The sequence below is a fragment of the Amblyraja radiata genome, chromosome 1 (genome assembly GCF_010909765.2).
Source record: "Amblyraja radiata isolate CabotCenter1 chromosome 1, sAmbRad1.1.pri, whole genome shotgun sequence".
Taxonomy (NCBI): domain Eukaryota; kingdom Metazoa; phylum Chordata; class Chondrichthyes; order Rajiformes; family Rajidae; genus Amblyraja; species Amblyraja radiata.
The window spans coordinates 83,226,239-83,247,469 of NC_045956.1; the positions used below are offsets into that span (position 1 = coordinate 83,226,239).

The 21,231-nt window shown below is 42.3% G+C and overlaps 1 protein-coding gene across 11 annotated transcripts in view; it reads right to left on the reverse strand.

The window, feature by feature from the left end:
* Nucleotides 1–21,231, reverse strand: part of ldb2 (LIM domain binding 2) — a 509,983-nt gene that overhangs the window by 50,391 nt on the left and 438,361 nt on the right. For 8 of the 11 annotated variants that reach the window (XM_033025891.1, XM_033025866.1, XM_033025899.1 and 5 more), the window contains 2 exons: nucleotides 19,605–19,688; nucleotides 17,701–17,796 (listed from right to left, as the gene is read on the reverse strand). In XM_033025891.1, coding sequence (XP_032881782.1) covers nucleotides 17,701–17,796; nucleotides 19,605–19,688 — 180 coding nt within the window. The remainder of the gene's footprint in view (nucleotides 1–17,700; nucleotides 17,797–19,604; nucleotides 19,689–21,231) is intronic. The other 3 variants (XM_033025907.1, XM_033025944.1, XM_033025883.1) reach the window with 2 other exon arrangements.

Here is a 21,231-nt window from a genome sequence, read left to right on the forward strand (position 1 = left end):
AATACTTTCACAACTTTGTGTGGTGGAAAGGTTTTCAGTAGGTGAACCAACTACCAAATAAAGGCCAATTTCTGTCATAATCTAGTCTACACAATTGATTGGTCGATCAAGCTGACCATCTGATCAATGTTATTCTTCCTTTCTGCAACACACTCCCACCTTACCACCACGACACTGTTCATCAGCTGACGATTGGCACGAAAGCTAAGTTATATATATCAAGTGAAGTTGGCTCCATTTTGTGGAAATGGTTAGAACTCTGTGGTTCTAAGGTTATGTGATTTTACTCTGCTCCGATGGGCATTTGTGTTCGATTTGTTTTCGAAAAGTGATTCAATGCTGTGCAATCATCAACAAACAGCCCTAATGCTTAACGTGAGATCAATGATCAAGCAGCTGAAGAGGACTGAGCCCAGGACTAGAGCCTGAGGAATTATTTATTGCAGATGTGGCCTAAACTGAGATAAACACCAGCAAACACAACCATCCTAACTTTCACTGGGTTATGACTCCAAGAAACAGTTTTCTCTCCAACCCCCAGTTTTATTAGGGTGTCATTTGTGATCATGTGCTGCCTTGATTTAATTCCCTCCTGATCACACTTATGGTCTTTCGCCCCTTTGTCCATATCTAGACCAAAGCTACGATGACAACTGGAGCTGAGTGTGCTTAGATAATCCAATCAAGTCTCAGTGAATAGATAATTGAATGCCACAACTGGGAGGCACATAATTGCATGCTGGGATGATGGAGAACCATGTATTCTGTTGAATTTTCAGATGATAGTGAGTGGACATATGGGACATATTAGACAGGTAGTATTTACTCTCTGTCCTGTGAACACGAGATATCTGATAAAATGTTTGCTGCTGGTTAGAAAAATTAACCAATTAACTCACTTGTCTTTGAGATGTGGGAGGAAACTGGGGGACCTGGAGGAAACCCATATGGTCACAGAGAGAATGTGCAAACTCCTCATAGACAACAGCCGAGGTCATGATCAAACCCGGGTCCCTAGCGCTGTGAAGCAGCAGCTTACCAAATGCACTACTGTGCACGAGTCTTTACTGCAACAACCAAGATATTGTCAAGGCGTTGCGTCCAATGGATTCAATCTCTTGATACTGCACTTGCATCCAAATGCATGATGATTATTTTTAAGATCATGGATATCAGGTGACAGAGAATCATCATCCATCTGGGACAACTGGCTAAAGATGGAGACACAAGAGACTGCAGATCTCCTTGTCCAGGAACCTTGAGCAGAAAAAAGACGACGAGAGGAATTCAGCAGTTCAGGTAGCATGCGTGGGTAGAAATGATCAATGGCGTTTCAGGTGGTTTGGTTACAATCTCGATCCTTCTCTCCTCACCTGACTCATCTGCCAATCAATCTGACCAGTTGAATCTATCTATCACTTGCCAGCTCTTGCCCCATCCCATCCACTAATTTCTTTCTATCAGCTATCTCCCCTCTACTCCATCAATCTGAAGAAGAGTCCATCCATTTTGCATCTCTTCTATCTATTTACCTCCACAGATGCTGCCTGACCCACTGAGTTACTCCAGAATTTTTTTTTTAATCTGTAGGCGGTTACCTTTTATATTTGTGTGTTGGTTACCACCATTTTGAGAAAATAAATGATCGCTGAGCCTGCTCCTGGGATTTATCTGGCTGCCCGTCACTCTCCTGGATTGAATGTGGCAAGGTTACAGGTCTTTGATCTGTATACCAGTCATAGGGTCGCTTAATGCCCACATCCAATTACACAGTAATTTGATCCACAGAGAAAAATGGGAGAACAAACGACTGATGTTGCGGAAGTGGTAATGGGAAGTAATAACCCATTTATTTTGCATTTGCATCGTTTTCTGTCAGTAATGCTTCACGTGTAAATTTAAAAAAACATATTTTGGTACTCATCCATCAACAGCTCAATCTACACCTCAAATAATCACCACACTAGTATGATTGTGAAAAGGTGACAGAAATATGTACGTAGAAGTGGAAAATTCCTGAAGCAGTTTCCTGGTGATGGAACCAGCTGAAGGAGCTAAATCATCAGTTCACATCTCTAATTCCTATTCTCTAAGAGCTGCTGCAGCAATGAACCAGAAAGATTAGATGCTGCTTTAAATCAAGTTTTAATAATATGAAGCAGTCAAATGGGGAAGGGAGTTTAAGTGTTGTTACTTTCATAGAATATAAGTGGTTAAGCCGAAACATAAAGGTGTTCTAATTAAGCTGATAGCCTTTTTTTCCCCACTATTTTTTTTAGAGACTAAGCAAAGTATCTATTAGAATATCAATAGTATTATATGCATCTGATTTACATGTAGAGCCTGCTGAAGCTCTACAAGAAATACGTGACTCTGTGCTTTCCATTTTTAGCCCTGCCAAATGCTAAGTACATGACTCCAGTATGTGCCAAACTCTGAAGCACGTTGGTGTGAGGTATCCTTACGCACCCAGTGGTTAATCCCTTCAGCCAAAATGAATATAGATGCCCACCCTCACTGACTAACATAAGGGTTACGTCTCGCGGACTCCTGCGTAAGTCGGATATTACGTAGGTCAGAAACGGAAGTGCTACTGCGGCCGCTTTCATTTACTATTTGACGCGAAGACCACGGGGGAGCTCCGTCTTGGGGATCACGGGGGAGCTCCGAGGCAGAGACCATGGGAGGGCCCGGACGTGGAGACCATGGGGAAACTCCAATATGGTGTACACAGGGGGCACCATTGCAGAGACCATATGGGGTGTCAGTGGGCTTAAAATATTGCTTATGCTAGTACGTGTTTACATTAGTTGCCTATTACTTAAGTTAGGAAGTGCCTGTAATTTGAACTAAATCAAGAGAGTCAAGAGAGATTGTTTAATTGTTATATGTACTGAAAGAGAACAATGAAATTCTTACTTGCAGCAGCACAACCGATCTGTAAACACAGTGCTCAGTAGATAACATAATAAACAAACCAGAAAAGATCAATAAATAAAAACCTGATATAGTGCAGAACAAAACAAAGCCCGAAGTCCAAAATTAAATAAACAGTATCTGGTTTGTCAGACCCACAGCCTTAATAGTTGGCAGGCTCCAATGGAACAGTCATATTTGGTTGTCTATTTTGAAAAAGGCTGCTTTGAGGTGGAAGAGCTACTGGTAGGTCAAAATTGTGGGCTTAGGTAAACACTGGGCTTTGGTAAATAAGATGGCATGTAGAAACAAGGTACGGTGTTGGTCTATTTCTCCTTAAATCTGCTAGATTTAGTTTTAAGTATCCATTAGATTAGATTTGTTTATTGTCATTCAGACCTTTCGGTCTGAACGAAATTTCGTCTCCCTGCAGTCATACATATAATTTAAAAATGACAAAAACACACAATCAACACAAATGTAACATTAAAGGGGGTAGTTATTGCAGCCAGTGGTGTGATACGCTCCTTATATCAGATGTGCAGGATGTGTGTCCAGCTGCAGTTCCCCTCAGACCACATGGCTTAGTTGGAGTCACAGTTGGACACACTGAGCAGCATTCGGGTGGAAGAGAGGGTTAAAGATAGTAGTTTCAAGGAGGTGGCCATGCCAAGTTTCGGCCAGATAGACAGGTGACTGCCAAGTGAGGTGGCAGGTAATGCAAGAGTTTTCTGTGGCCATCTCTCAAACAAATCTACTGTTTTGGATGCTGTTGACCTCTCAGGGACAAAAATAGAAGCAGCAGCCGGAACAGCGGCTCTGTTGAACAGCAAGATAGGGCAATAGGCAGTGATAGGGGACCCTATAGTCAGGGCTATGGACAGGCATTTCTGTGCCCTCAAGTGAGACCCCAGGTTGGTGTGCTGCCTCCCTGGTGCCAGGGTCAAGGATGGCTTTGTGCGATGTAAGATGTTCTGAAAGGGGAAGATGAGCAGCCAGAGGGTATAGACAATATTAGCATCATAGACTGGTACCAATGACATTGGCAGGAAGGGAGATGAGATTCTGCAAAGAGAATTGAGGGAGTTAGGTGGCACTTTAAAAAACAGAACGTGTGGTTGTAATCTCAGGATTCCCACCTGTGTCATGAGCTAGTGAGACAAGAGCATAGTTCAATATGTGACTAAGGAGGTGATACAGGAGGGAGAGCTTCAGATGTGGAGGAAGAAACTGCAGATGCTGGTTTAAACCAAAGATTATCACAAAAAGCTGGAGTAACTCAGCGGGTCAGACAGACAGCGTCAGCTTTAGTTATTTGGCTCCCTTCCAGGGCAGGTGGGACCTGCACAAGAAGGACAGATTGTGTTAGATTTAACTCTTAGCTCCGAACTGGAGGGGAACCTACATCCTCGGAGGGAGGTTCACGAGTGGTATAAACTAGAGTGGCGTGAGGTATTATCTAAATTAGAGTGGCGGGAGGTGGAACAAGAGCAGCAGGTCAGCATGTGAAGGACTAGAGTCATAGGGACAGCATCTTTTAGCCCAACTCATCCATGCCGAACAAGATGTCCCATCAAAGCTAGTCCCATTTATCCACATTTGGCACATTTCCTTCTTAAATGTATCTGCCCAAATGTCTTTTAAATGTTGTTATAATATCTGTCTCAATGACTTCCTCTGATAAATGGTGGTAAGTTAGAGATAATAACCAGTAAATCTGAAAGATGGGCAGGCAGGAACTGAATAGAACCATAGAAACATAGAAAATAGGTTCAGGAAAATAGGTCCATTCGGCCATTTGAGCCAGCACCGCCATTCAATATGATCATGGCTGATCATCCAAAATCAGTACCCCGTTCCTGCTTTCTCCACATATCCCTTGATCCCGTTAGCCCTAAGAGCTAAATCTAATAATAAATATGTTGAGTCTCATGGGCTAAATGTGTTTATTTAATTGCAAGGAGTGTAATAGATAAATTAGATGAGTTAGAACCGAGATGAATGCATGGAACTACAATATTATGGCCATTGCAGAGACTTGGTTCTGGGAGTGTTGGGGCTGGCTGCTCAATGTTCCAGAGTTCTGAAGTTTCAGATATGATAGAGATGGAGGTGAAAGAGGTGGAAGGGTTACCTTACTAATCAGGGGGAATGTCACAGCTGAATTCAGAGAGAACATGCTGAAGAGATTATCATTGAGACATATATGTATGTCAAAATAAGTGAAACACAAAGTGCTGGGGAAATTCAATGGGTCAGGTAACATCTGTGGAGGAAATGGTCAGGCGACGTTTTGGGTCGGGACCTTTCTTCAGTCTGTAGAAGGGTCCCGACCTGAAACATCGTCTGTCCATTTCCTCCACAGCTGTTGCCTGACCCACTGAGTTCCTCCAGCACTTTGTGTTTTTCTCAAGATTCTAACATTCCTTGCATCTCATGCTCAAAAAATGAGGAAGTTGCAATCACTCTGAAGGGATTATAGGCTTCCCAATAGCCAATGAGCGTTAGAGGAATGCAGAGAGAATAATAATAATAATAATATCTTTTATTGTCATTGCACGTCAGTGCAACGAGATTTAGTATGCAGCTCCAACCGATGAAAAAGAAAAGTAAAATAAATAAATAAGCTGTGTGGCGTGACCATCCGAGGGAGACAGTCCAGGGGGGGGGATGGGGGGCACTCAGCAGGGCCGGTTCAGAGCCGCTATAGCTCTTGGAATAAAGCTGTTTCTGAGTCTGGAGGTTCGGGCGTAGAAGGCCTTGTAACGTCTGCCGGAGGGAAGTAGTTCAAACAGTCCGTTACAAGGGTGTGAGGAGTCTTTATGGATGCTGACGGCCTTCCTGAGGCACCGTGTGTGGTAGATGCCCTCCAAGGCTGGTAGCTCTGTCCCAATGATCCTCTGCGCTCTGTGGATGACGCGCTGAAGAGCTCTCCTCTCCGCCTCCGTGCAGCTGAGATACCACACAGAGATGCCATACGTTAATATGGAAAGATGGAAAAGCAACAGGGTTGTCGCAAGGTTAACTGGGAGGCTTGGAGCAAAATTTGATAGCTTTTCAGTTTGTGGATACTTTAACTAAAAGAGAGAACTTCCTGGACCTTGCATTGGGAAACAAGCCTGACCTTGTGCCTGGCATTTCAGTGGGAGAGCATTTTGGGAACAATCATTACAACTCCTTAATTTTAAGATAGTTATGAATAAGGATAAGTTTGGAGCTCAGGAGAAAGTTTCAAACTGAGGGAGGTTATTATGCAGGAGCTAGGGTCAGTAAATTAGTTGTTATCAGCCGTCCAGATGTGGCACCTTGTGCATCATCTAACCCCCAGCTTTTCAGAGCTCAGGACCAGCATGTTCCACGAAGGAGGAGGGACAAGGATATCTCAGTGGCATTTAAGAGACCTTTAGATCGGCACATGAATAGGCAGGGGGGGGGGGAGGGGGGGGGGGGGGGGGGGGATGTGCAGGTAGAAGGGATTAGAAATCACAGAGAAATCACGTCATGACGGTCGAATGGCGATTTGACTACCAAATATTTAGATGGAATTTTTCAATACTGCTCCCAATACTGTGAATGCGATTTTAAAAGCAGTGTGGCTGAGTTGTTGGTTGAATCAAAAAAGATTTTAACAATCGATTTTTATCACAATCCTATTGTCCTGATGTTAAACATATGTAACCGTGTTCCAGAAATCTGTCAAGAACTACTAAAAATGCTGATGGAAAACTAAGATCAATTGCTGAGGTGATAAGAAATATGTACATGTAAATCTGTGCTTGAGCAAGTTTCTGCCTAATGGCATTTAAAAGAGGAATGTCGGAAAATAGACAATATTTTATTTTTGTGGACTGAACTCTTCACTCATGTTTCAGATTCTCTCTCTGAAGGTCATATGGATACCCAGAGTACTCACTTCATGTGGTTTGATACAGACTAAAACGGTAAAAGAAATATATTTCACTGTTGTCTTTCCAATATTGTCATTTTGGATATCATATTACAGATAAATTCAGAATGCAAATTAACCTACCGATGTTTCAACCAAATGTACGTCAAACGAAACAATAGAGACAGGGAAAGAGGAGTGTTCAGAGATTTACCAATGTAATTGCAGAAAGGGATTTGCTGGGGCTATAATAAGCAACAATTCTATCTTTGGAGCCTCTGAATTATTCCACAGCCTCACATAGTTTGTCTTTTCAGAGCGATGAGCAAGTGGATCATTCATTGGATTTGTCAATTTGTTAATCAGCCTTCTGCCAATCAGCACTAAAAATACTTGTGCACTGTGGCTTCAAATAGAAACAATACCTAACCGCCAAAATGGTTGTGCCTTTTTGTGACAGCACCATGTTCACCTCACCCACCCGTTTTATTGATATATGTCACAGATGGAAATTGGCCCCTATCTACCAACATTATAGACCAAAGATACATGTTGTAATTTGTTTCACAAATATATTAAGAATCAGTTTTTGATAACCACCAGTTTCCTGCACCTACTGGCACCAGGCCCATAGATTTCCTGCAAAAGGACTGGTAGGGTTCATTTGCACAACTGAACACTCCGATAACAATTTTAATAGCACAACAATAACGAACTGGATGTCCGCCTCTTAATAACTATTATGTTTTTCTTGAAACAAAACTTGCTGGTGATATTTTGTTGCACTGCAGGAAGTCAGTTTCTCACAGTGATAATGCAAAGTTTGGCGTGTTAATTTAGTCCAAAACTCGTTCAAAGCTTTCTGATCTCTGCTATCAATATTTCAAAGACGTTTCCTTAATTATGGCCTGATAATGGCAAAAAAACGTATACTTAAATTTTGGAAAAATGCTTCTACCCCAACTCTCAAAATGTGGATTACAAGCATATCTGAGACGCTACATCTTGAAGATATGAGACTTAGCAGGAAAATCAGAGCAATTTTTAAAGATATGGTCTCCTTTCATTGATTCATTACAAGTATAGTATGGTGCTACACAATTCTGGAATTAAACCGATTTAAGGACAGGGTGATGGGTGTGGTGAGAAATGAAGCAGGTATATCAACACGTTTTGGTCTTTTTTTTTCTTCTTTATTATTCTTCGTTTTTGTCTTCTTATTCTTTTTTAGGCTTTTACACATTCACTATTTCTTTCACTTTCTCTCTTTCCCGCTCTTTCTCTCTTGTTCTATTTCTTTTTTATTAAATTTAAAATGGAAGATGTACAATAAATGTATTTAGTCATATGCCGCGGTTTATATTACTGTACACTGCTTCTAATAAAAATATTTAGTAAAAAAAATTAAAAAAAAGCTTTCTGATCTCAGAGAGCACATGCTTTTCATCATATCTATTCATCCATGATTTCAAAGATCTTCAATGTGTTGTCATCTCCCAGGCCCACATTCATTTATCTTGCAACTTTTCACCTCTCCAAGTGTTTGCTGCTCTGCACTAGATAAACAACACTATAAAGTCTAAGGTATGTTGTGTCTGTGGCCATGTTGCACTCTCTTTTTTCTTTCCCCACACAGGAAATCAGGGCTGGTGTGCAGGGTCAAACCCTGCTTAAACTTACTTAAAGGAATTATTGAATACTGGGAATTATTGGACACTAGGAACTGCAGATGCTAGTTTACAAAAAAAGACACAAAGTGCTGAAGTAAAGGGCCTGTCCCACTTTCACGACCTAAATCACAACCTTTTTTACTCATGGACATTTTCCATCATGCGAGAAAAAACGGCCCGGCCTACTTGATGCCACGAGTACCTACGACTAGCATCATGGCCTGCTATGACCTACCTACGACCTCCTACAACCTCCTACGACCATGCTGCGAGTATGAATCAAGGGCAAACTCGGCAGAGGTCGTGAATTAGGTCGTGAAAGTGGGACAGGCCCTTTACTCTGCAGATCAGGCAGCATCTCTGGAGAACATTGATAGGGATGATTCAAGTAATGCAAGGGTCTGGACGAGAAACGTCACTTATCCACGTACTCTGGAGATGTTGCCTGACCCACTGAGATATTCCAGCACTTTGTATCTAACACTTGCATAACGTATGCAGTCTGCAGCTTGATGCAGAGTGTTCCTGAGTGATGGATGAAAACAAACGATATAATTTAATCAATCCTCCCCAAGATCACCTCCAGGATCAGCCGAGGGACTGCTGATGCTGAATTCTGGAAGAACTCAGCGGGTCAACCATTATCTGTAGAGGCAAGGGAATGGTTGACATTTTGGGTAAAATCCCTGCTTCAGGGCTAAGAGTATCAAGTGGAGGTAGCTAGTATATTGAAGTGAGAGGGAAAGATGAGACAGAAGCTGGTAAGTGCTAGGTGGAAACAGATACGAGGACGAGGAGGCAGTTGGAACTGACGGGACGGGATAGAAAAAGTGAACAAGGTAGAAAGGTATGTGGATAATGGGCAGATGGAACTAGGTTGGGGAGGCAAATGAATGACAGTCAGATAGGTGGAACCTGACAAGGGGATGGATGATGGCCAAATGAAACCTGGTGAGTGGGGTAGATTATCCTGTTCCATTTGGTTTGAACTGCCCAACACCCACCTTTCCACCGGTGTTTCGTCTCTCTTGGCTCCTGTAGATCAGTCACTCATATTATGAGTCATGCTTTTGTAGTTACGCCCACTAGCTTTACAGTAACCGCTCCTTGCCTGGTTCCCTTAGAATTAGAGAGACGTGCAAGTGTGAAGTCATACTTACTATGTAGTTAATAAAGTCTTTGGATCTTTATCATGGTGTAAGGCTCCAGTTATTATACAGCCTAGTCACGACATGGTGTCATAAGTGGGATACGAACCCACGCCTCCAATCGGAGCAGTCCAGGGATCACCGGGCAGACTGCTAACTGCCAACAGCAATCAATTCTCCAGCCAACAATTCAAGGAGTTCGCTAGACACTGGAATTTTCACCACGTCACCAGCAGCCCTGAATATCCCCAATCTAATGGGCTGGCTGTACGGGCTGTCAAAAGTGCTAAACAGCTCACAGAACGTACTTACATAGCAATATCTGACGTATTCCTGGATCTGCTCAACTTACGCAACATCTCCCGTGACCCCATCTTGGGTTCACCCGTTCAACGCATATTGTCAAGGCAGACCCGTGCCACAGTGCCTGTAGCAGATCAGGCATTGATCCCACAAGTTTTTCCACCTGAGGAGGTTCAATCCAGGTTGCAACAGAAGCGTGACATTCAAAAATAATGGTTTGACAAGACAAGTAGGCCACTGCCACCGTTGACCAAAGGGCAGGTGATCCGCTTACAGACTGACAAAGGCCACGACCGTATTGGAGTAATTTCTGGAATTGCTTCGGAGCCACGCTCATATATCGTTAGTGCTGATGGCGACACCTACAGGCGTAACAGGCAACATATCCTGCCTGTGAACGAGCCAGTTCCTCCTCTGTATTATCCAGATCGAACAAGTTCACTTCTGTCTGCGTCTAGTGGCACTCGCATGCTTCTGCCAGCACAACAATCCATGTCTGCAACAGCTCCTCTGCCTGTTCCATCTTCGCCTGCACCACAGTTTCCTGCTTCATCTCCAGGGGCGCTGGTCCAGTCTCCCTCACTTGTGAAACTACCTGCTCTCTCCACGGAAAAACAAAATGGAGATGGTCTCTATTGTACACGTGCTGGTCGTGTTTGTAGGCCGGTTGTGAAGCATCTGGACTATGTTTGACTTTCCTCCAGTTTGTCATCGATTGATATACATGCCTTGCTCAGTTTATGGATCTGTATTGTTGTTGATTCTTCAAGATGTCGATCAGTGTCACTTATATTATGAGTCATGCTTTTGTAGTTACGCCCACTAGCTTTACAGTAACCGCTCCTTGCCTGGTTCCTTTAGAATTAGTGAGACGTGCAAGTGTGAAGTCGTACTTGCTATGTAGTTAATAAAGTCTTTGGATCTTTATCATGGTGGAAGGCTCCAGTTATTATACAGCCAAGTCACGACAGCTCCTGTTCCCGATCCTGCAGAACCCCAACCTGGTTCCATCTACTCATCATCCCTCCCTTATTTGATTTCACTTTTTAGTTAATGACCTCTATGTCTACCTAACTACACCACCCCCCACCCCCACCCCCACCCCCAAATGATTTCAATATGCATAATTCTCCCCCACCTTATCTGTCAGGGAGGTGAGAATGAGGTGATTGATTCAGAAGTCTGATAGCAGTGGGGAAGTTGCTAGATGTCTTGGCTTTTGAGCCTCGGCATTGCCTCCCAAAAGGTAGAAGAAAGGTAAGGGAATAGTCAGGGTATCGGATGCTCTTGTCGATACTTCCAGCTTTCATGATGCTACAATGTACCATGAAGTTGAACTCGATGAATGGAAGTGATGAGCCTGTGATGAAGTGAGATGGGTGCACCACTCTCTGCAGATTTGGACGGTCAAGAGCAGAGCAGTTGCCATACCAGATGGAGATGCATCCTGTCAGAATACTTTCTATAGTGCATCTGTAGAAGTTTGAGAGAATCTCCGTCGACAAGCTTAATCATCTGAAGCCTAAGAAAGTAAAGATGCTGATTCTCTTCTTTGATCACTTCATTAATGTGAAGGGACCAGGATATGTTGCTCATGAAGGTAGACACAAAATGCTGGAGTAACTCAGCGGGTCAGGCAGCAGCTCTGGAGAGAATGAATGGGTGATGTTTCGGGTCGAGACCCTTCTTCAGATTGATGTCAGGGGAGTGGGCAGGACAGAGATAGAATGTAGTCGGAGACAGTAAGACTGGTGGGAGAACTGGGATAGAGAGAGAGGGAAAGCAAGGGCTACTTGAAGTTAGAGAGGTCAATGTTCGTACCGCTGGGGTGTAAGCTACCCAAGCGAAATATGAGGTGCTCTTCCTCCAATTTGCGCTGGGCCTCACTGACAATGGAGGAGGCTCAGGACAGAAAGGTCAGATTGGGAATGGAAGGGGGAATCAATGTGCTGAGAAACCGGAAGATCAGGCAGGTTAGGGCAGACTGAGGGTTAGGGTTAGGTTAGGGAGGTGTTCAGCGAGCGTACGCTTTGTCCCGCTGATGTAGAGAAGGTGACACCTAATACAGCGGATACAGTAGATGAGGTTGGAGGAGGTGCAAGTGAATCTCTGCCTCACCTGGAAAGACTGCCGGTGTCCTTGGATGGAGTCGAGGGGGGAGGTATAGGGACAGGTGTTGCATCTCCTGCGGTTGCAGGGGAAAGTACCTGGGGAGGGGGTGGTTTGGGTGGGAGGGGATGGGTTGACCAGGGAGTTGCGGAGGGAACGGTCTTTGCGGAAAGCAGAAGGGGTGGTGATGGGAAGCTGAGGCCAGTAGTGGGATCCCGTTGGAGATGGTGAAAAGTTGGAGGATTATATGCTATATGCGACGGCTGATGGGGTGAATGGTGAGGACAAGGGGGACTCTGTCTTGTTGCGAATCGGGGGAGGGGGAGCAAGAGCGGAGCTGCGGGATATCGTGGAGATCTTAGTGAGAGCCTCATCTATAATTGAAGAGGGGAACCCCAGTTTCCTAAAGAATTAGGACATCTCCGATGATCTAGTATGGAAAACCTCATAGGAAAACCTACGCAGATTCGGCGTAGACTGAGGAATTGGGAGTAGGGGATAGAGTCTTTATAGAAAGTAAGGTGGGGAGAAGTGTAGTCTATACTAGACTAAGTGGCATCCGTTGGGTCCCAGCATCACACGGGAGGGCTGGTCACCAATGCAATATTCCACCTCTCCACCAATTCCAATACTGCTCGCCAGTGGGGGGGGGGGGATGGCTGTTGCATAATATGGATGTTGCGGGCTGAAGGTACTGGTTTCCAGAGGGCTAGTATAGACATTGTGGGCCGTATGGATGCTTGAGCAGGCATCCAACTGTTGCAACGATTTTAAAAGCCAAGCCACCCGACAACCAAAATTCATCTTGTGAACACAAACTTGTTAAAAAGGCGAGGCAAACAATTGGGCTGCAGACACCCGACAACCAAAATTCATTTTGTGAACACAAACTTGTTAAAAAGGAGAGGCAAACAATTGGGCTGCAGACACCCAACAACCAAAATTCATTTTGTGAACACAAACTTTTTAAAAAGGGCTGCAGCCACTTTACAGCCGCATCGAGGGGACTCACCGTGGAGTAGACGTGTGTTCAGTGTTATTCACAGCTCAGACAGCCGTGACCCACTCGCTTCCTGGTCAGGCAGAGACTGAGTGAGGCACGACACTTCCTGGTTTTATAGTCCCTCCCCCTGCCGCCAGCAGAGAGAATGGGGAAAATTGTAAAAACATTAATATATCTCTCATTTTTCATCGACGGAAAAAATCCTCCGCACTCATACGGCGGAGGGGGACTCTGAGCGAGGTGGCCAAAAATGACGGCCGTAGGTGGCGCCGTTCTCTCGGAAATCACAGCACAGTCGGCCAAAAGCAGTCAAGATCAGAGATTTAGTAATATAGATAGCTATGGGAGTCGTAGTAGATGTCAGTCAATAGTCTGTCTCCTGTGATGGAGACGATGAGATCCAGAAACGGTAGAGAGATGTCGGAGATGGTCCAAGTGAAGTTGAGTGCAGGATGGAAATTAGTTGTGAAGCTGATAAAGTCAGTGAGTTCTGCATGGGTGCAGGAGGCAGCACCAAAACAGTAGCGATGTTACAAAACTTACCTTCAGCAGCACTGCAGTTCTGCCACTGGCCGTGTGCGCAACTTTGGCGCCTTTGAGGGGGGGGGGGGGGCGGGATTAAAATGCCGTTTTCTCCTGCCTGTCAGAGGCGGATTTCCTCGGGCTGCCAGCTGCTGATGAAAAATCGACCGGACTTCCGTTCTTGATATGTTTTTTTTTAAATCGCTGGACAATTTAATCGCTGGATTAAAATAAAAAGCTACTTCTAACGCCGTCAACGCCTACAACGTGACGGATCTCCAGTACGGGACAAAACACGGTGTAAGTCGTTTATTTTACATATAAACTTGCTTCTTGGGATGACTTTAATCAATCCTCTATAAGCGAAAATGTGATTTGGGCCCCATACGAACCGGCAATGTTTTTCCTGCCGATATGGGGTTCAAATTCACCGCAAATGCAACGTTCCAATCGATCGCGTTCCAGAAGCAAGATGATTAAAATGCCCATTTTTTTTGGAGATAAGCCGTCTAAATTGTCTATATTTTGTGTTATTCTCTCTCTCCATGATCATTATTTTTAAACTAAATTGACCGGACCCGTTCTCGATATGTTTTTTTTTTTTTTTTTAATCGCTGGACAATTTAATCGCTGGATTAAAATAAAAAGCTACTTCTAACGCCGTTTGAGTCACATGTATTGTGCAAAAAACAATAATTTAATTATATTTTGGGTGGATGTTTCTAGATTCATTTATGAGAATTAAACATTAAATTCCTTCCATCTGGGATATAAATTAATGTCAGTGATATTTAAAAGTCATGTTATATTCTGAATTCTTGTGTGAATGGGATGTTTGTAATTTAGATACTTAGGCTATTTTTAAAAAAAATCCTTTTCTTAAGAAATGGAATCTACAGGACATTGTTAATGGAAAAGTAGTGGGCAGAAAGGCATGTCATGTGTGGTTTGAAGAGCAAAAACTTGTAGTTTACAATGCCAAAATTAAAATGTTGAGGAATTGGTTACAATCTGAGGAGTATGGTGATGCTACTGATTATGATATGCCAATGTACCAACTAGCAACTGATCTTCTCCATAAAGACTTGGTCTATTGCTAGAAATTGTAATTTATTTACCTATCTGTTACGGACTTACAGCATATAATACAATAATATTAAAGTTCTGATCTTGAGAATATCACATTTTTGAATTTTCAAGGCAGTCTGGGTGTTTATTACTATTTCCGTCACAACGGTCAATTTTGTAATTAGCTACAATTAGGTAATTAATTAATGATATGCTTTAATTTCAGGTCATCCAAGTTAGATGTTTTATATTTGTTTCAGAATGCTTTAACCTATAATAACCGAAAATTTCATTCAGTTCTCTTTTTTAAGAAAGTTATGGGCTTTTGACTGACCTCGATCACAGCTTTTGTGTTAAGTCAATGGAAAAGCAACAGGGAACAAGATGCTAATTTCCGAGTATGAAAATGGCCATAACTTGTTTAATACTGAAGATATAAAAGTGAATTAGGTGTCAAATTAAACTTATTTTTATGCTCAAAATTAAATCTCAAAATGTTGTAACATTGCTAAAAACAGTCATCAATGTAGCGGAGGTAGAGTTCGGGGATAAGGCCAGTGTACGCCTGGAATAGTAATTGTTCAACGTACCCTAGAAAGAGGCAGGCATAGCTGGGGCCCATGTGAGTACTGATAACATGGATGCCACGGAACTGAAGATGTCAATCATCTCAACAGCAACACCATTGATGGGGACAGGGTTGTGTTCACCCCTCTGCTTCCTCAGGTCAACAAATGACTCTTTCATGTTGCTGACAATAAGGACTGGGCTATAGTCCGGACACCATGACACAAGGTTCCTGATCTCTTTCTTGTACTTAGTCTCATCATTGTCACTGATTTGGCCGAGAACAGTGGTATCATCGCCAAACTCTCATGGTCTAGTGTGTTAACATCCTGTATGACCATATAACCATATAACAATTACAGCACGGAAACCTGTATGAGGGAGGAGACATGCTGATATCGATTGGTCAGCTCATTCCTGAAAATTGCTTGATTGCAGCCACCAGCGATGATGGAAAGAACATGTGAATTTGCTGCCTCAAGAGAGTTGATGACAGTACAATTTGAAAAATCCTACATGTTACCTTTTTTTCCATTCTGGTCTATCAAGGAAGACAGAGAGCAAAATGACATTTAATATATTTCGAACATTACGTCAAATTATATAGTTTAGCTAGTTAGAAACAAACAAAATAGGTGCAGGAGTAGGCCATTCAGCCCTTCGAGCCAGCATCGCCATTCAATATGATCATGGCTGATCATTCAAAATAGTACCCTGTTCTTTCTTTCTCCCCATATCCCTTGATTCTGTTAGCCTGAAGAGGTCTATCTAACTCTCTGTTGAAAACATCCTGTGAATTGGCCTCCACGGCATTTGTGAGCTATCGAGGCAAACTATACCACACACGAGCACATCAGGTAGTGCAATAAAGATAAAGGAAACAGTATGCATACAGGCCACTCTAATGGAAAAGTATACAAGAGCCATTCAAAGGGAATTAAAGATGAATGTCAGATTAGGAGGACAAAACCTTGGAAGGGTTTGGATAGCTATCTACAGTTAGAGATGGTACTGAGAAGTGATAGGCATAATCAAAGGTGATCAAAAACATAGGTAAACATAAACATACAGGCAATGGCAGGCACTGGAAATGAAGGTGGCTACAAGAACAGTGACCACCAACATCACAACCACATCACCAACCCTGGTTCTAAATTGCTGCAAGGAGAAGGAGACCTGCTTTAGGCAATCGATTATTGCCACCGAGCTAAATGCTGAATAATCATTGTGGATGCTCCTATAAACATGGCACATAGGAAAGAAGTAATACACCCTCAGAACTTCTTCAGTTGTATGTGATAATGCAGTGGCACACATACAAAATACCCCCCCACTATAACGGACAATCAACGTATGTGACAAAAGATAAAATCCAACCTTTGGTATTGTTAGTCCATTTACCTTGCCTTGAAATCCCTGTCTAAATCTGAGATTTAAAGTTTTACAATTGACTGAGGATCAAGGGCTTTTTGAGAGAAGTTTTCTGCTAATATTTGCGTGAAACTTTTCTACCAAATATCACTCTAAATGTTGTTTCAATTTTGCTATGCCTCTTTTTCTGGACTCCCCTACTAGATGAACCACTTTAGATCTATAAAGGTCAGAATAAAGGACTTTTTAAAAATGGTGAAATGATAGAAGGGCCCAATACACTTACAGGTATAAACGATTAAAATATCACGGCCCGGGGGCAAAATAGTTAAAAAGGCAAATAGATCATACATATGCACACAAATGTACTCATAATTAGAGGACTGAAATATAAAGGGTTAAACATTTTGCTAAATCTTTGCAAAACCTGCTTAGATCATATCTGAAGTACAGCAGGCAGTTTTGGGCACTATATCTTGTAAAGCGTGCAGTGTATCAGTGTAACATCTGGTCTCCAAGCGTTAAGTTCCAAGGAGAGATTACTCTCACTGCGATTGTATTCCCTGGATCGTGGAAGGTTCAGGAATGATCCGATTAACATTTTGAAGAATATAAGGGAAACGGGCAGTAGGTGGAAGAAAACACTTCAGCTGATTGGATACTTTGGAACGAAGGGACATGGTTTAAAAATTAAGGCCAGGCCTTTTATGGTGGGAAATTAGGAAACCTACATGCAAAGAATGGTAGAAATTCAGAATTTTACAGTAATTCATTTTAAAGACAAACATTAAATTTTATATCTGAGACTGACAAAGATTACTGCTAACTGTAGAGTGCCTGAAGCTGCAGGTGTGGTGAATGCATCCAAGGTGGGAGAGATGCAGGTTGGTGTCTCTCTTTTAAGTAGAGGTGTTCAAGGCAAAATACATTGTGACTGAGGTACTTCTGAGTAGGTCATTCAGCAGTCCTGTATGTTCATGTGCCAGGCCTGGTATCTACAATACCAACCTCCTTCAGGAAGGGGGGCCACAGCAAGCCAGATTATTGATCAGTGTAAATTATGTTCAGGATTAGCCTGCCGACGCATGTGTCAGAGCCCTGACAGGAGGGTGCAGATAAACTCTTGTGCAGCCTGACCTGCCTGGGATCCCTCTGTAGATCCTCTGCTTCTTTTTCCAAACACCTCAGAGAGGGGAATTCCCATTGGGAAACCTTTTGGCTGCAGTAATGCTGCTGGGAAGGGGACAAAAAACATGGAATAATTGGCACAAAAGCTCATGAGAAGTGCCACTGACAAAAAAAGATCAGAAGGGTCAAAAAAATGAATTACCATTGAAGGTTTAATTTACTTACGATGCTCTTTAGGTAAGCTGGCACAACAGTTTGATTCCCTAGCAACGGGAGACTCTGATTTCACATCAAAGCTCCCACCCGCTTCAGATCAAAGCTTCCCAGAAATTAATTATCTTCTCCTGGAAACTTGGTGAATTTCTGATAGGACACGTCTGTTTACCACAACTACTTCCTAAGTTAGTGAGGCACTGTGAGTGGCCATATGAGAAAAACCATCTCCAGTCTAAGAGGATCTGGTCATACAGCTGGGTTCAATGGCTTCAAACGATCACTATAGTTATTGGCAATTGAAGGATTGGTGTGAATTAAGGATGCAATGCATGCTCCCGAGGGGACACATAGCACAAAAAGGTGCCTACCACTATCAGACAGCGACACCTATGCAGCAATGGTAGGAGAAAGAGCCAGTACAAAGTGCTGGAGTAATGCAGCGGGTCAGGCAACATCTCTGAGAACATGAATAGGCAATGTTTTGGGTCGAGAACTTATTTTGGGTGCCTTCTTCTTGAAGAAGGGCCCCAACCTGAAACATCACCTATCCATGTTCTCCAGAGATGCTGCTTGACCCACTGAGTTACTCCAGCACTTAGTGTATTCTTTTTGTAACCATCATCTGCAAAGTTTCTAAAAAGAGAGCAGTGCTTGCAGAGTCTATTTTAATTTGTAAAATGCTCAGAGCAAAGCTGCCTCAAATTTGATATATCCTTGGAGACAAAAGAGAGGTTTGGGAGACTACCATCAGGCTTTTTCCTCTCCATCATGCCAATCAGTTGTCTTGCTGCCGCCACCCTCCATTTGACTTAACTAAGGAAATCATGTCTACAACAGCAAGAAATGCTCTTGTAGACCAGAGCACAAACTCTCTTTTTGTTAGCTAGTTTCCCTGACCCTCATCACCTAATTCCTACTAGTGGAGGGTTGATGAAAGATGGTCGAGAAGAGTTGTGCTTGGGAGAGGCATCATGAGAAACTTTAACTGCTGTGTCCATTAAGTGGCTCACATCATTTTTGTTTTGACCAAATTTGGACGGCATAACCAAGTATGCCCCACAAACCTCAGCTTCGAGAACAAATTCATGTGTAATTCATCTTTTTCAATTAATTCATCTACAGTCATAATGTATTGTGCAGATCAATTATGAGTAATGTAATTATCACTATGATAAACAATATTCATAATGCATTGTAACATAAAGCAGCTCTGCATAAATTCAAATGTATAATACATTATAAATTATATTAATGAAAACACAACAAAACTTCCAAATAATTGACTCCATTAAAAGTCCTATACAAACAAATAAATTACAAGTTGTAATAATACTTTGATTCTTATAAAAACAATTGACATTCTATGTATTACAATAATCTGGAGTACTTTATTATGAATGATTAGAACTGCACATGTAGCCACTGAATAGAGTTGAAGTAAAAACTCCCCTTAATGTTAAACAACTGCCCCCTCTTCCCCTCTTTTCCTCCCCCCCCCCCCCCCCCCCACCCAACACAGACAATTACACATACTTCCTGTTGCAAGTTCCTTCTTTATTGCATTAATCCGTTGACCACCCACCTTTACATGTCTCTCAAATGAAGATTAGGAGGATTAAAACTCATATTTTTTGAGTCCGAAAATGATTTTTTTACTTTGGCATTCATCAAATGGATTCATCGCTCACTGATCTTACCCTGAGGTAGTTGAGGGTGAAGTTTGTTAGCCCCATACGAGTGATGTTTTTGGACAATTGTTCCAGCACCTGAGGATCTTGTGCCTGAAAAAAAAAGCAAACATTTAAAAAGCAACATATCTGATAAAATAAAAACCAGTATGGAACTGCTTCACAGCAATTTTCTCTGCAAAGATAAGAAACTAATCTTGAAAAGGTGTTTTATAAGATGATGTTATTCTCAAAGAGAAATTGTGGAGCTCCTGATAATGTTATGCTTTACACGATCCCCCTGAACCTGCATTACATTTAACACTCATCCTTTAATATTGGGCAAAGTGAGATCAATTGGTTTTGAAACAGTGGGCTTTAATGATCACCTCAAGGAGCATGACCTATGAATTCACCTGAATGGTGGCAATTCCAGAGTCAAGCTTTTATAGATAGGAGCTGTTGATTTCATGTAGCAGTGAGAATGTTAATACATTATGAAGTTGTTCTGAAGTGCCATGAAGCCACAAGGTTGCCCTGCTCAGGAATAATGGAGTATGGTGCATCTCTGGAACTCTCTGCCACAGAGGGTAGTCGAGGCCAGTTCATTGGCTATATTTAAGAGGGAGTTAGATGTGGCCCTTGTGGCTAAGGGGATCAGAGGGTATGGAGAGAAGGAAGGTACGGGATACTGAGTTGGATGATCAGCCATGATCATATTGAATGGCGGTGCAGGCTCGAAGGGCCGAATGGCCTACTCCTGCACCTAATTTCTATGTTTCTATGTTTCTATGTCTCATTTCAATGAAAGCACACAACATACATTCAATGGAATTGCCCCACACTTACATCACTACAATACTAACATCAGTTAGGATTACCTTGAAATTACTTTAGTAAAATGCCATCACTCATTCAAGTTCAGGAAAAAAATGTTTGACCTTTGCCCATCACCTCGTGTAAGAAATTGCTGACCATTTAAAATGAAAATCTAGTTGGAGTTATTTTTATCAAATCAAATTTTCAATTGCATTTTCTTTATTTTTCTTAAAGGTTGCAAATAATGGCAAAGTTTCTTTCCAGTCGGCGCTGTTGAAAGTGTCTAAAGTTGATTTTATGCTTATAAATGTGTATATTATTATCTACCACTTCCTGTATTTTCTGGAGAAATCACTCTGTGTTTTGAGAGGTTTATCTGGTTTCAATTGTTAAGTTTTATTTTCTCTGCTCTTTATGTGCACACTGTTTTCTTAGTAAATTGATATGTTTACAGTACAACTGACTGCTGTGAAGTCAGTCATAACTACGACTTCTCGCCTGCCTCCAACTCCATGGCTGACACCATTTTGTCAACAGACTCAAATGGCTTAGAATGTGTGAAGTGAATGAAAATATGTTAAAATGGCACTACAAGGAGTAGTGAATGAAATTTGGGGAATGGAGGTTGGAAATCTCACTTTTGACGTCCTCCAAATTTCTATTGCATACAATAGGAAAGAATTGATACCACAAGCGCTGTGGGTTTCTATAGCATGTAGTGGAGACCAGAGATGGAAATTGACGGAGGAAGTGAGTTTGGAAATAGTTTGAGGGTAGATGGAAGAAAAAGCAATGGAGCGGCAAGAGAGTCAGTTTTGGGATGGTAGTTGGAAGGTTG